This window comes from Pholcus phalangioides, unplaced genomic scaffold (assembly GCF_987345545.1).
Source record: "Pholcus phalangioides strain wild (caught in Gottingen) unplaced genomic scaffold, Ppha-v1.0 ptg000017l_1, whole genome shotgun sequence".
NCBI lineage: Eukaryota > Metazoa > Arthropoda > Arachnida > Araneae > Pholcidae > Pholcus > Pholcus phalangioides.
The window spans coordinates 62,658,302-62,673,692 of NW_028301610.1; the positions used below are offsets into that span (position 1 = coordinate 62,658,302).

At 36.4% G+C, this 15,391-nt stretch overlaps 1 protein-coding gene across 3 annotated transcripts in view; it reads right to left on the bottom strand.

Annotated features, from left to right (window-relative positions):
• Nucleotides 1-15,391, bottom strand: part of LOC149074611 (uncharacterized) — a 73,462-nt gene that overhangs the window by 40,843 nt on the left and 17,228 nt on the right. For all 3 annotated transcript variants that reach the window (XR_016194482.1, XM_089246982.1, XM_089246981.1), the window contains exon 2: nt 8,289-8,408. Coding sequence is in view for 2 of the 3 variants with exons in the window: in XM_089246982.1 (XP_089103108.1) it covers nt 8,289-8,408 (120 nt within the window). In the remaining variant the exon portion in view is untranslated. The remainder of the gene's footprint in view (nt 1-8,288; nt 8,409-15,391) is intronic.

The window sequence follows — 15,391 nt, forward strand, 5'->3', positions numbered from 1 at the left end:
AGTGATTTTTCTGAGGCCCTACCAAACAAATTTTCGAAAATTTTAACCATGTCTCATTTTTGTGAGGCTCTTTCCCCTGAGGCCCCCAGGCCGCACCCGGGTAGGCCCATGCCTTAAGACGGCACTGTCTGTGCTCCCCTCATAATATTCATATAAAACTGTGAAATTCTATTATAAACCGATAAAGTGGTGGAAAATGGGTTTAATCATTTATCAATGATGGTTTTGATCGTCAGTTATTTAAAACCATGCTATTGCCAATTCCTTTTTCTGAAATCGAATAATTCTATCGTATGTATTTTACAGTTTTTTGGATTAGATTGTTGATGATTTAGTTGGATTCGCGTTTCAAGTTCTCCGATAATTTAAATTGACAACCATCACCACAGAGTAAAGTCGCGGTACATTTGAGTATAGTGTTTTAGAATATTGGGAAAGCTTACATTGAAAACAGAAAGTGATACAAATACATAAAGCAGGGGTTCTTGACCTTTGTGCCGCGACACCCTGCAAAGGTTTTTCAAAGAGACTCTTTGTTAAACTGCTCTGTGGGAAGCCGCGGATAAGTGTTGATTAGAGAAAGAGGTGCTGCAAATGGGAAAAGTTTGAGAGAACTCCTGACATACATATAAGAGTATAAGATGCCCCACACATCCTCCAACGCTGCCTGCACTAGGATCTTTGATGGGCCCCCAGGCCAAGTGATTTTTCTAAGGCCCTATTAGGCCAATTATCGAAAGTTTCAACCAGATCAAATTTTTGTCAGACTCCTCTTCTTTTAGACCCCGAGCCTGGGTGGGCCCATTCTTTTTGACGACACTCCCGCCCTTACCTAAGGGGCTTGGTGTGTCTCAACAGTTTTACACATGAAAAATATTTGCCCGATTTTATATATTTGGAGGGGGGAAAGAATCGGCGTCCATTATTTCAAAATATACAAGAATGCTGCGAAATATCCATACAAAAAATGCTAAATACACAATTCAATAAATTAACAAAAAAACTGGCGAAAATTCAGCAGTGAAGATAATTTTAAACTAATGAAAGAAAAAAAATCCTGAAACCTATAAAAATTTTGTACTTGATGAATCAAAAATAATTGAAAGAAATAATTCCAACATCAATAAAAATTCAGAAATTACAGGGGGGGGGGGGGGAATTTAAGAATTGTTGAACCTTCAGAATTAATGCAAGAAGTAGTTTCAGAATTAATGCAAGAAGTAGTTTCAGAATTCATGAAAGCCTCCAATAGTTTACCGTGAGTGCAGTGGCCCACAAAGCACGGTGCCCAGTGCGACCGCTCCTGTCGCACACTCCTAAGAGAAGCTCTCACTTTCACAGTGGAAATCACTTTTTCTCATTTCTCTTTGCCAGCCTCAACCGTTTTCACCACTGAGGGCAAAGCAAGAATTGAAAAACAGGGGGTGGGGGTGAGACTAAGGTGAAGAGGTGCTTGGCTAGTCAGTGAATATTCTGTGTTGTTTAAATTTTGTTGGCTGGGCTATGTCCTCACATCCCGTAGGCTGGGATTTCTGGCGGGTCCAAGTAAGAGGTGGATTTAAGGACCGGCGCACAACCTGGGCCGCGTAAAACCAAAACATTACACTTTTTTCTAATTTAAGGGGGTCCAGTATTTACTTTTGTCGTATCTGCCCCTCCCCAAGCAAAACTTTTCACGGGCTCTTCTGTAGTTAATTTACAGCTTGAAAAACCCCAAAAAATTATGTTAATTGTTCCAGGCCAGTTCCCATGTCAGCCCTTCCCTTGTGTGGTCAAATGCCAAACTTGGAAATTGGGCGTCGACATTTGCACAACAATTTTATTTAATTTAATAGTTTAACTTGAAAATTATTGGCAACATTCCCAGTTTAAACAACAGCGGATGGTTTTTCTACAGTTAATTACACAAAAGAACACAAAAAAAAAAAGGAAATTTAAATAAAAGCAAACTTACGTGGGGTAGAATCTAGTTCAATATGTCACTATGCAATCCTTTGAACTTCGAAAAAAAAACAAATCTTAAGCATTTTTTTGCTCACATAGGAGTGTTTCATTATTCCACAATAGTAGAGCAAATTTGTGATTATTACTATCTGACATAAATAGTTCAATCTCACACGAACGGCAAGGAATGGTTCGATTCTGTACATGCAGCTGGTCATCCGACAGATGAGCGGAAAAAAATGTACACACCATAAGAAGTCCAGCAGTACAACAGAAATGATTTTTTTCTCCTTCATATGGTAGGTATACTGCCTATCTAGGAACAGCCAAAGGCTGCACACCAATTGTATGCTATCAGCGGCTCTCTTTTCGCTGAGTAGTAAAAAAAGACAGACAACTAAAATATTGTTAATTGAATGCATGTGTTGAATGGGTCTGCAAAACGATTTTTTCCTCTCCCTATAGAAATATTTGGTTCCGAGGAGAAAAAGCAGCTATATCCGTTAGCAATTCCCATATTTCCCCGCTGGCATCGGTGCCAGCTTTGATTTTGAAATATACAACGCAAATCACACGGGTATATACACTGAAGAGCCAAAAAAACTGGTTCACCTGCCTAATATCGTGTAGGGCCCCCGCGAGCACGCAGAAGTGCCGCAACACGACGTGGCATGGACTCGACTAATGTCTGAAGTAGTGCTGGAGGTAATTGACACCATGAATCCTGCAGGGCTGTCCATAAATCCGTAGGAGTAAAAGGAAGTGGAGATCTCTTCTGAACAGCACATTGCAAGGCATCTCAGATATGTTCAATAATGTTCATGTCTGGGGATTTTGGTGGCCAGCGGAAGTGTCTAAAGTCAGAAGAGTGTTCCTGGAGCCACTTTGTAGCAATTCTGGACGTGTGGGGTGTCGCATTCTCCTGATGAAATTGTCCAAGTCCGTCGGAATGCACAATGGACATGAATGGGTGCAGGTGATCAGACAGGATGCTTACGTACCTGTCACCTGTCAGAGTCGTATCTAGACGTATCAGGGGTCCCTATCACGTCAACTGCACACGCCCCATACCATCACAGAGCCTCCACCAGCTTGAACAGTTCCCTGTTGACATGTAGGGTCCATGGATTCATGAGGTTGTCTTCATACCCGTACACATCCATCAGCTCAAAGCAATTGGAACCGAGACTCGTCAGACCAGGCAACGTGTTTCCAGTCCTCAACAGTCTAATGTCGGTGTTGTCGGGCGCAGGCGAGGTGTAAAGCTTTGTGTCGTGCAGTCATCAAGGGTACACGAGTGGGCCTTCGGCTCTGAAAGCCCATATCGATGATGTGTCGTTGAATGGTTTGCACGCTGACACGTGTTGATGGCCCAGCATTGAAATCTGCAGCAATTTGCGGAAGGGTTGCACGTCTGTCACGTTTAATGATTCTCGTCAGTCCCGTTCTTGCATGATCTTTTTCCGGCCGCAGCGATGTCGTAGATTTAATTTTTTACCGGATTCCCGATATTCACGGTACACTCGTGAAATGGTCGTACGTGAAAATCCAAATTTCATCGCTACCTCGGAGATACCATGTCCCATCTCTCGTGCGCCGACTATAACACCACGTTAAACTCACTTAAATCTCGATAACCTGCCATTGTAATAGCAGTAACCAATCTAACAACTATGGCAGACACTTGTTGCGTTATATAGGCGTTGCCGACCGCAGCGCCGTACTCTGATTAGCTCCATATCTCTTTATTTGCATACGCATGCCTTACCAGTTTTTTTGGCTCTTCAGTTTATAATCACAGTATCAAAGCCCTCAAAATCTCTCCAATAACACAATCTAATCACAATAACTTCCAAGCCAAATTCATAGTTCCGTAAAATATTGTCTGCTAATCTTTGTCAATGATAATAAATGCAATACGCAATTTGCAATATGCAATGAAAAATATTAAATGAATAGATAAGAATCCTGATTGTCACCCCAGAATGAATATACTAAGAAGCACAATAGCCCCGTTAACATGTGAAAGATTGGGGGTCACTTTGGTGATAATTACCGGCATGGCAATTTTTTCCCCTCGTAGGGAGAAAAAAAGTGGGAGAGAAGCTCATCACACACACACGGCTCCGAAAGCCCATATCGATGATGTGTCGTTGAATGGTTTGCACGCTGACACGTGTTGATGGCCCAGCATTGAAATCTGCAGCAATTTGCAGAAGGGTTGCACGTCTGTCACGTTTAATGATTCTCGTCAGTCGTCATTGGTCCCGTTCTTGCATGATCTTTTTCCGGCCGCAGCGATGTCATAGATTTAATTTTTTACCGGATTCCCGATATTCACGGTACACTCGTGAAATGGTCGTACGTGAAAATCAAAATTTCATCGCTACCTCGGAGACGCTATGTCCCATCTCTCGTGCGCTGACTATAACACCACGTTCAAACTCACTTAAATCTCGATAACCTGCCATTGTAGCAGCAGTAACTGATCTAACAACTATGTCAGACACTTGTTGTGTTATATAGGCGTTGCCGACCGCAGCGCCGTACTCTGATTGGTTCCATATCTCTTTATTTGCATATGCATGCCTGTACCAGTTTTTTTGACACTTCAGTTTAAATACAAGAAATGTAGGAATAAAATGACAATGACATTTAGTTAATGGTATCCTTTTTTAAGCAAAATTCTGTTTTGTTAACCCTAGGGAATAATGAGCAAGCCAGATGTCTGGAAAAGCGTGCAGACTTCTCAAAAATGAATCCATTGGTGACTTATGAACCGAAATAGGGCCGGACATCACCTAAAAATTCTGATTCTATGAATTCACAGGTTCTCCGTGGGTGAGGAGGGTGGTGGTGGCTTTTACCGTTGGCAGTGCGGAAAAGTAATGAAAAACAAAACCCATGCAAATTAAAATAAATATACTGATTTAATTAAAATACTTTTTTTCAATTACTTAAAAAAATTTCCTTCACTTTCCCGTTGCACAACATGAACTATAATTTGTGTACGCGTTTCCAGAAAAGAGATGCACGAGACATTTTTGTCTCAATTTTCATGGTGCATGCAATCAGTGTTTGATCTTGTTTATCAAATCATTTTTTCTTTCATGCACAAGAATCATTGTTGAGATTTGTCTTCTGTAAATATAGAATACTGAAATTATTATTCACATGCGTTCTGGAAGTAGTAGCGGAGGGGCTTCCTGGTGTTTTCGACGATAACTTCATGGTCATTGGTCTAACCCCCCCTTGAGTTAAAATTGTAGTGTTATTTTGCAGGAAAAAACTTAAACCCGCCCCAGAAGGGGACCGAACTCCCCCCCCCCCTCGAGAAAATTTTGCTTACACCTATGTTCATGGTGATGATTAAAACGTTGTGTATCTTTTCTTTTTATTTGCAGTCATTTATGTTTTTTTTTTCTTCACAAATTTTCTTTCACACTGTCAGACGTCATGAAAAATGGAAAAACAAACGTCGAACCATTTCTCCTTCGTCTCTGAATCTCAATATATATATATATATACAGCATCTCATTTTACTAGGATGGTTTTTTTAAATACATGTTTCTGTGTCTGTGTGTATTTATTTATTTATATTTATGTTGAGCTTTGAATTTTAATTTTGGTAATAGCGCTGGAATAAACGATTCTATAGTATGATTTTTTTTTGTGCTATAAACTTCAGATAACAAAGCTATGTCTCATTATTGCAATTATTATTATTTTTTGTTTTATTTTACAAGTTTTATTTTCTCAGCGACATTTTTTTTAACTACATCGATGAGACTATTGATTGATGTTTCTATCCCTTTACACGGCATAATAGCAATAAGCTTCCTTATGATTTTCAGCAGTAAATGTACATAAATTAATGAAAAAGTAATGGGTATAGTGCATAGTTTCCCAACCTTTTTTTTGTCCCATCGCCTCCTTCTTCAGAAATTTTTTTCTCCCATCGCCCCCAACACAATCTAACCCATAGGATCCTATGTTACACACATAGCTTCTATGCCCCCCTTTGAACATTCCATCGCCCCAAAGGGGCGTTAACGCCCACGTTGGGAATCTCTGGTATAGTGCATGGACAGAGATACCTCCAGCATTAAAGGTGGAGTCGACTAATCTAATGTATATATTTATATAGGAATTGACATCATTATGAGCGTGCCCCCCTCCCCCAGACTTCCAAGTCTATCTCCGCCTATGGTATAGAGCAGCTTTTTCAAAGTGTGCGTCACTGTTTCTAGGGGCTTCGCCAACCTTTATGTGAGGTGTCACTGCAAGCTTGAGATATTGATTTGTGCCCCTATTTATGCTTTGAAGAAGTTACGGGAAAAGTTTATATGGGAAAATATCTATTAATCTATCTTGAAGAGCCCCTGGCAAATCATGAATTAGGCAAGGGAGCCGTGGTTGACTAAAGTTTGTGAACCATTGGTATAGGGAAAAGTGTTCCACTGAGAGAGGGATTAACTTTACAAAATATTTGGGCTTGTCAATGCTAAAATAAGAAGGCAAGATATCTTGTCAGTGCCACTCAAATGGTTTAGATTCAACTGAAATCAGCGATGAAACGTACTATCTCAAGTCTATTGCTGTGACTACCGTTGTGGTATTCAGATTCTATGATGCTCATTTTATTCTCATGCTTAATCGATATACAGGGTGTATTGGACGTGAAATGACTAGCAAACAAAAGGAGCTATTTACAGCTATACAACTCACAAGAAAAGGGTGTTTCTTCAAAAAGTTTAATTTAAAAAAAAAAAGCTCTTTCAGAGCCCTGATTTACCCTCTGCTTCCCCTTGGCCACATCACTAGGTGGTTAGCCTTTCGCGCGAGCTCAGGAATGTCATAAATTCAGATTGGAGTATTGTGCAGGCTTTGGAAAGTGTCACTTCAAAAACTCCAAAGAATTGGCTGCACTGTAGGGTCTAAAGTGTTTCGCTAGTTTAAAATAACATACTATGATAATATTCAAATTTGATGTTCACACAGAACGTGAAAGATGTGAAATGGATTCTAAAATTTTGCTGCTTTTTGGGATACATCAGCAGTGTAATAAACTTTAATTATAGCGTGTCAGATTAAATAGAGTTGAGACAACCAGAATTTTTTATGGGCAGTGCATTTATATTTTATCATAATTATTGGTTTTTTATTACTCTTATTGGGTTGATGTATTTGATATAGTTTAGATATATATTCTTTTTTTCAACCACCTCGTTGTCATATTGGCTGCATTGTTATTGAGGAAATACTGTGCATAGATAATGACAAGAGATGGTAGATCCAATCAACAAATGGTGAAACTTGTGACATTTATTCATACAATATTGTTTGCAGAGACCGAAACAAAAGAATGTGTTTGATTGCGACAGACATTGTTTTATATTGTACAAAATTCCACAAGTATTGGGGAATCAATGATAGTGGGAGGGGGAGAGAGTTTGTTCCATTTAACCAATAGGTAAGAGAAAAACCTATACTTAAAACAGAAGCAGAAATATGATTTAATTTTTGGGGAAGGTTGTCTGGTGGAAAGACAAGACAGATGGCTTAGTTAAAATACCAAAGTTTAAATGACAATGGATAATTTTATATAGCGGGAAATAAGTTGGTGAGTAATGAGAGGGAAAAGGATAGGTTGTTCCTTTATTTACTGCAAAAAAACCCCTAAAATTTCAGCTCAAAGGGTGAGAGAGTGAGGTTTGTATGTATTTTTAAACATAAATTTCTGTATCAAATTTGTTTCTAAACTAATTATCACATGAAAATTTCAAAAAATCGAAAGAAAACCAAATATAGAAGACATAATTGAGTAAACGAAAAAGTGATCACTCTCTTTTTGAACACTGGATAAAAAACACTTCAGACCCCAGAAACATCTTCAAGAATTATCTTTCATCACAGCACTTTGCTCCTTGAGATAGCAGTTACAATGCAAGGGATAATAGCATTTTTACAGTGTGCTTTCTGTATTGTGTAGCTGTATTGAGTGGATTACAATGGCATGATCTCTTCTGAATATTGGAGGAGGAGCTCGTCAACTGCATGGGTGACAACTTTACACAAAGAAAGTAGGGGAAGGAAACTGATTCAGCCAGCCAGATATATACGCATTGCCCAACTTACCTACAACTTTTTTGAGTGGATAAATACGGTCCTGCTCATCGAAGGGTTAAATATAATAAATTTAATGTTCTTGAGTTACCTCACTGCTGTTGCATTTACGTAAGAGTAGTCAGCATTCGGATGAGCCCATCATGTGGATCTCATTGATGGAAGTTAAAGGAAAAAGAAATAAAAACAATTCCTCAAATAAGAAAACACTATCTCACCATCAGCAGATTCATTTTTCTTGGTTATACAGTCCATGGCAATCACGCTATCTACTGTTGTGAAGTTGTTAGACCTGTACTGTGCTCTTTTTTCTTCTTGACTCATTTTCAGGAACTTTTCTATGATGAAATATAAACAAATATGTATTCAGCTAATATGTAGTTTTTTTTTTAAATAAATAAACACCATTAATCCTATATTTTGAAACTTAATATCACCTACAACAACAATTGTATAAAATTGTAAACACTATACAATCACTAATATATTTCTCAATATAAAACTTAACAGAAACATACACTTATCTCTGAAATTATTTCATTCTGCATAAATTTACAGTTCCATAACTACAAAAACGAAGAGGACAAAATGTGGCATTGTTTTTAGTCTGTAACGTTCTTCTCAAGAAATATCTTGCTATAAGTAATTTTCTTTATAATCACAAATTTCCCATTTTTCAGGTACCTATTGAAAGAACAACACTTTTCGACATGATTGAATTGAGTAACTCGAGGGAGATGGTTTCTTAATGATACCTGTTCCACTCAAAATTTGACTTGTGTGAGTAAAAACTTGCCTTGGCAACCTTAAACAAATTGGTGCAGCACGCTTACGCTCATGGTACACAATCCCTTATTAACAAATCTGTTTCTTTGAATAGGTTGGTTCTTTAGAAATGTGCTTTCTAAAGTACTGTCAAAACCTTTTGACACCAGTCTTTATATTCTTTAAATCATTTGCTCAAACTGTTGTTGACCGATAATAAAATAAAAAAGTGATAAATCCTCACCTTTCAAGCAAAATGATGGGCAAAGAAATGCGGGAATTCTTGAAAAATGACACATAGACTTTGTATACACCCAAACAATAGTTGGCGTCATAACAAGTTGGCGCTAAAACAGGTTTTTACATTATATTCCCTGTATGGAAGATTTCTTCACTGAAGATTTGTGGTGCTAAGCGGGGTTGGCCCTTTAACGGGGGTGTAAAACAGGGCTCAACTGTATTTCACTAATTCTTTGTTTTATTGCTTTTTGCCAATTGTTGGTTGAAAATAGTTCCTTACACCAGAGCCGAAACTTGAAAACAAAATTTTATGAAGAAAAAACCAAAATACAGTAGAACCTTGATTATCTAGGCCAGGGTTTTCCAACCGGTGTTCAGCGGGAACCCAAGGGTTCTGTGATAGCATTTTTGGTGTTCTGCAGAATCAAAAGTGACGGACCCCAAAAATTCCGGAATCCTGATCGCTTCAAAAATTTTCTTCTTACTATTTCACCTGAAGCATTTTTTTTTTTTTTTGAAAACGTGTACTGTAAAACAATTTGGGATAATTTTACCTGTAGGAGACAAACAATATTCGTGTTGGTTCCTTTCTTCCTAATAATTAAATCGAAAAAGGCATTGACATTGAATGGCATTCGTTTTTATTCCAATCATTCTTTTGTTTAATGTTGAAGGAAAAGCTTAAGGGAAATTTCCCATGAGTGACCGTCATTGTATGTTGGTGAGTTACAGAAAATTTCAAGATTCTGCACTCCAGTAACACATAATCACTCTCAATGTCCAATCAGTGCTGGTCATATAACATCATGTGACAAGCAAACATTTAGCATGCTCCAGGAAAAAAAACCCTATATGATGAATTGCTGAAAACTTGTGCATCAGTTGTCCTGATTAAAAAACCGTGGGTGTTTGCGGATTGCTGCTTACACAGCAGTGGAATATGGTAGCCCAGGTCGACAAGATAATCGCGAAATGTGCCTCAAGATGCTCAGAGATGTCATGTGTTTGATACCCCTCTTTTGCCCTTGCCAGTGCCGGATCCAAGGAACAATTGCAAAAATAGCACATGATGATCAAACAGCACTAGTTGCTATTGAAGAAAGTCTGCACATCAAATGTTTGGTTTACGAACCTCTCGGTGAGAAACATAAAAAAGCTGTTCGGAATCGGCTGTGAACTGTATAAGTAATGGTCTAATTAGTTCTATTGTGCAGAAAATGAAGGTGGTGGAGAAAAAACAAAAAGATTGAATGAGCGTGTTTCTCACTATCTGGAAGCTATGTATAAACTAGGATGGCCAAATGAAAAAAAAAAAAAAAGGACATTTTCATTGATGCTAAGATAACGAAATTCACGATTTAAAAACTTCAAAGTTTTTTTAAGCAAGCTTGCCAAAAACATTTTTATTAAAACGAAATAGCCAAATATTATAAAAATTTAATGTCCCATAAAATATGGGTCATAATTATGGCCACACTATGTGTAACAAACAAATATATTTTTTGACACTCTTATCTACTGCAAGAGAGGATTCTTGTTCCACCGACGGAATGTGGATTTTTGGGACACCCTGTATATTGAAGAAATTTTCAAAACTTGTTAAGGGTTCCACAGAATAGCCTCATAATCATCAAGGGTTCTGCAAGAGCTTTCACGTTGGGAAACCCTGATCTAGGCTGATGGTGGGGACAGTGAACATGGATAATCAACAAACAGTTAAACCATGGGGAGTAAAAATATATTTATGTATTTTACCTGTTTAAAATGACTATTAACTGTATATATTCATATTATCTGTGCAAAGACAACTAACAAAAAATTACACTTATTGAATGACGACCACACTACTAATATACTGGGTTTCATTGCAGGAAGAAATACAGTAGAACCTTGATTATCTGGGCTAATGTTGGAAGTTGATCACGGATAACCGAAAAACACAGTTATCCTTTTTCTGTCAGCTATTCTGCAGTTATAAAATGTACTACGAGAATGACACAAAAACAAGAAATAGCACTAGTCCAACTGATGAGCCATGCGGTTACATGGCCACATTCAAAATTACATAGTTCTTGTGCCTTATCTTTCAGTTGCAAAAAAAAAAAAAACAATACATTTCAACTAACTTCCCAGCATTTCCTGTGATTGGCTGTAAATCTTCAAGTGCTGATTGTTCCAAGACAATGTTCAATTCATATGTGTGCATATGCGGGTTGCAGTTTTTTCAGAATTTTTGACAATAGTACCGCTCAATCACAAATATATTTTGGAATACTATGTTTTTCTCCATCCTGACTTGAGATTATTTGGGAATTTTTCATACAAAAATTGCAGGTATTTTTTTTCTAAATCTATAGATAATTGAATTGGAGTGTGTACATGGGAGTTCAGCCATCACCCCCTATAGATAAGAAAGCTTCCACACTGCTGACGTCGCCAGGTGGAGGCTGAAGGAAGACAAAGCAATGAACCATCAACCATGTTTGCACGTGTTTTTTATTCGTTGGTGTTATAAAGAAAAGTCACTTAGCAACAGTATTGAATACAGTGTTAATTTTTTTCAGTTTTTAGATTTCGTAAACTTATTTATCAACTTATACACACTACACAATTATTATCTATATACCCAAGGGCTAGGGTTAGAGTAATTTTTTTAATCTAATAAAGGAAAGAACTTATTTCATATGGATGAATTAGTGTTTAGTCATGCAGATAACTGAAAATGTATAACGAGATATAAAAATATATAATCCTATGTGAGGGTAATATTTTTTACTATATTTTCTTACAGGATTTTGTTCTCACTCCAGTATACAACGGCCTGTGGATTCTTGTGTGGCGACTCAACTATTCTTTACTAGAGCGTTATTTATTTTTTTATGGAGAGAGAGAGTATTTCTATAGCTTTGGTTAAAAGCTTCAACCCCTAACGAGAGTAGCCTACAAGGAAAAATTGTATTTTTTGTCTTTAGATATGTTGTCAGTGTAAAAAAAATTGAAAGACATGGAAACATGACAGAGAAGAACTTTGTTTTTTCATTCATATTATCAACACGTAAAAATGATGATATTTGATAGCTAACTTAATGTTGAGTGTGTTTGTCATGATTTGTCATTAAAAATTGAATAAGATTTTATTTTTATTTGAAGTCAGTAATATAAATGATCTCAATTATTTTTAAATGTATGGTAAATGTCGAAGAATCTACATAGAGAAAAATCTCTATCACCTGCCTGTTTGCAAACTGTTATCAAATAAATAAGAAAATAATCTATAATATCAAATAATAGGACAAGGCTGGACAAATTGCAAAAAAATCTAGGCACCCCCCAACAATTCCTTAGGTGCAAAAAAAATTTTTAACCAAAGAAAAAGGCCCAAAATATTTTTTTTTTTTTTTTTTTACTTTTTCAGGGGGCATAGTGACCCTCTTTTATGTTGGCAGATATATTGCTATAAATTCCAAAATTTTGTGCTACACTCAGCCTGCAATTTAGTAACCAAACAAAAAAATTTTAGGCGCTAATACTAATTTTTAAGTCGCCATAGCAACCTGGCACCTGGGATTTGTCCAGGCATGTAATAGAATATCGTAGACTGTTTGGTACAGGGTCATTACATGTCAAATCACCCAGCCATGAAACCCATGGTCACAGATTTTGACAATTCTTTTTTATTTGTTGCTTTTACCATCCTTATTAACAGTGTGAAATATCATTCGCATATCTCTAAAACTTTTAGAAAAAAAAAATGTTGAAATTTATCAAAAAATGATGCAGATGACTTTTCCGAGGCTCAATTTTTAAGCCATGTTGTTTGAGAAAATAAATCATAACTTTTCCAATTTTCAATATATTCAAGTGAAATTTTCACTACAGTGTTCACAAAACATACAGAATATGAATAAAAATAATTCATACACTTACATTTGAAATTCACATGCAAAAAAATTATGTAAACTGTGTTTTTGTGGAATTTTTCTAACATATTTTTAGACCAGAGGCACAGCAGTTACCAAAACAACTTTTATTTTAAATTTCTCCTGAATATATGAAGTAAAAGACTGGAGAAAAAAATAATGTTTTTTTTTACTTAATATATTTATTCTGGCTTGCAACACAAAATTCATCAAAATAAGAATGGATCACATGTCTATGGCTGTCTTTGTCTTTCAGAGAGCAGCTGGTGTCTTATTTGATTATAAGACTTTATCATCCTAGCAGGTGATGATAAAGTCACTGCTGCTGCTTTGAGAAAACTAAAAAGTGTTAGAACTAAACTGCCCCCATATATAAATGATGCAAGTCTCAATTATGATCTTGCTGAAGACAAGAGAATGTGCACCATAGAGCAGCTTACTCCAGGGTTAGCAAATTTTTCTTATGATGACACAATTTCCATTTGAGATAAATATTTTATATCATCTTGGAATTCAAAGTAAAATGTCAGAAAAGACACTTGAAATTTATAGTGTTGGAAAAGAAACTGGATCTGACTGTCATAAAAAGTGCTCATTTGATCATTTGATCATTTTTGTCGCACCACGGTCATTTTCTGCACACGAGGGCTAATTAGACCGGGACCTACAATTTATTGCCGATTCCGAACGGCAGGCTTGTTTTTCATACTCATCGAGAGGTTGGTGCGCTAACCCCTCGATGGGGGACTCCCTGCGGTAGCAATTTTTGCTGTGGTCAAGTCGCCGTTTTTTGTTGTACCCCTGTGTCAGGAAAGTTTTCTGACAAGGACGAACTGGGTATCGAACTCGCGACACCTCTAAACATCCTTTGGTACTTTAGGCGAGCATCTTATCGACCGGGCTACCGCGCCCCCATAAAAAGTGTTATACAAAGGTAAAAAATCTGTTACCCATTACATCATTGGACGTATCGGACATCAATTTTTTGATCTTGAGGAATGGAGCAAGTTCTGAACATTTATCTACTGTGTGTAAGCATCATAGAGCTTTTTTCTCAAAGTATGAAATACACAAGAAAGCATTTTTCTCAAAGTATGAAATACACAAGAAAGCATGCTTTAATCCTTTTAAATGTCATAAGAAAAAATAACAAAAGGTTTAAGGATAGTAAACTTGTATTTTTCACGTATTAATGAAATAGATGGTTGTACAAAATCAGTTCCAGGGCAAAAAATATGGCATGCTTGTAGGGACAAAGTGAATAAACACATCAATAAATTAGGTGAAGAAACTAAATACTGTGAAAATATGAACAGTGATAGTGATGTAGAGATAAGTAACTTGAAAATGTCAATTACTAAACAAGAAGCACTTGAAGAAATAAATTCATCTTTACAGAACATAGGAGAGTCATCAGTTAAACTTCATAGGTAGCTTCACAGTGCAAGTCAAACTATGCCAAAAGAAAAGTTGAATCTGCCTGTAACACTTTAAAATCAAAGGTTTGTAAAGTTTTGGAAGAAGAATTACTAGAAAATGAATCTCAAAGCACACTTAATGAAGATATTAAACAGAAAGAAAATAATATGATTATTTTGATAGAGTTAATTAGAAATAAGACTCAATTTAACCATAACATCAAGGGAAAAACTGCAAATTTTAACTCGGGCCCTGCTTCATGGAACAAGGAAAAAATATGTGAAGAGTTCAATGTCACCGAATATGCTGTGCAAAAAGCAGGAGAGCTTTTGTAAATGAAAAAGCAAAAGTGAGTTAGTGTTTTTATTATAAAAAAAATCAAAAATTAAATTTCAATGATTTTTTGGCAATCTAATTTTTTAATGAAAAGGTTTAAATTTTCCTTCCTAGTCATCTGAATTTTTTTGTGAGCATTTTAATGAAAATTTCATTTGAATGTATTGAAAATCTGCAAAGTTGGGATATATTTTCATAAATAATCTTTTTATCAGCCACCTCATTGGGCATTTTGTCTGTTGTGGCGTTGTATTTGTATTTGAATGGGGTTAGCCTTAGAGACGTCATTTGTGGGGTTAGAAAACATTTTTTTCTCAAAAAGTTTGAGATATGGACATGAACTTTTGCATGGTCAACAAGGATGGTGGAAGCAATAAACAAAACATAATTGGAATCTGGGATGATGGGTTGCATTTCATCATCTAGTTGAATGATTTGAAATCGGAGTGATCCAGTCTTATTTCGATGAATTTTGTGTTGCGCAAACCAGAATAAATATATTAACGGTCAAAAACCATTATTTTTTTCTCCAATCTTTTACTTCATATATTTAGTAGAAATTTAAAATAAAAGTTGTTTTGGTAACTGCTGTGCCTCTGGTCTAAAAATACATTAGAAAAATTGTATTTTTTTTAACAAAA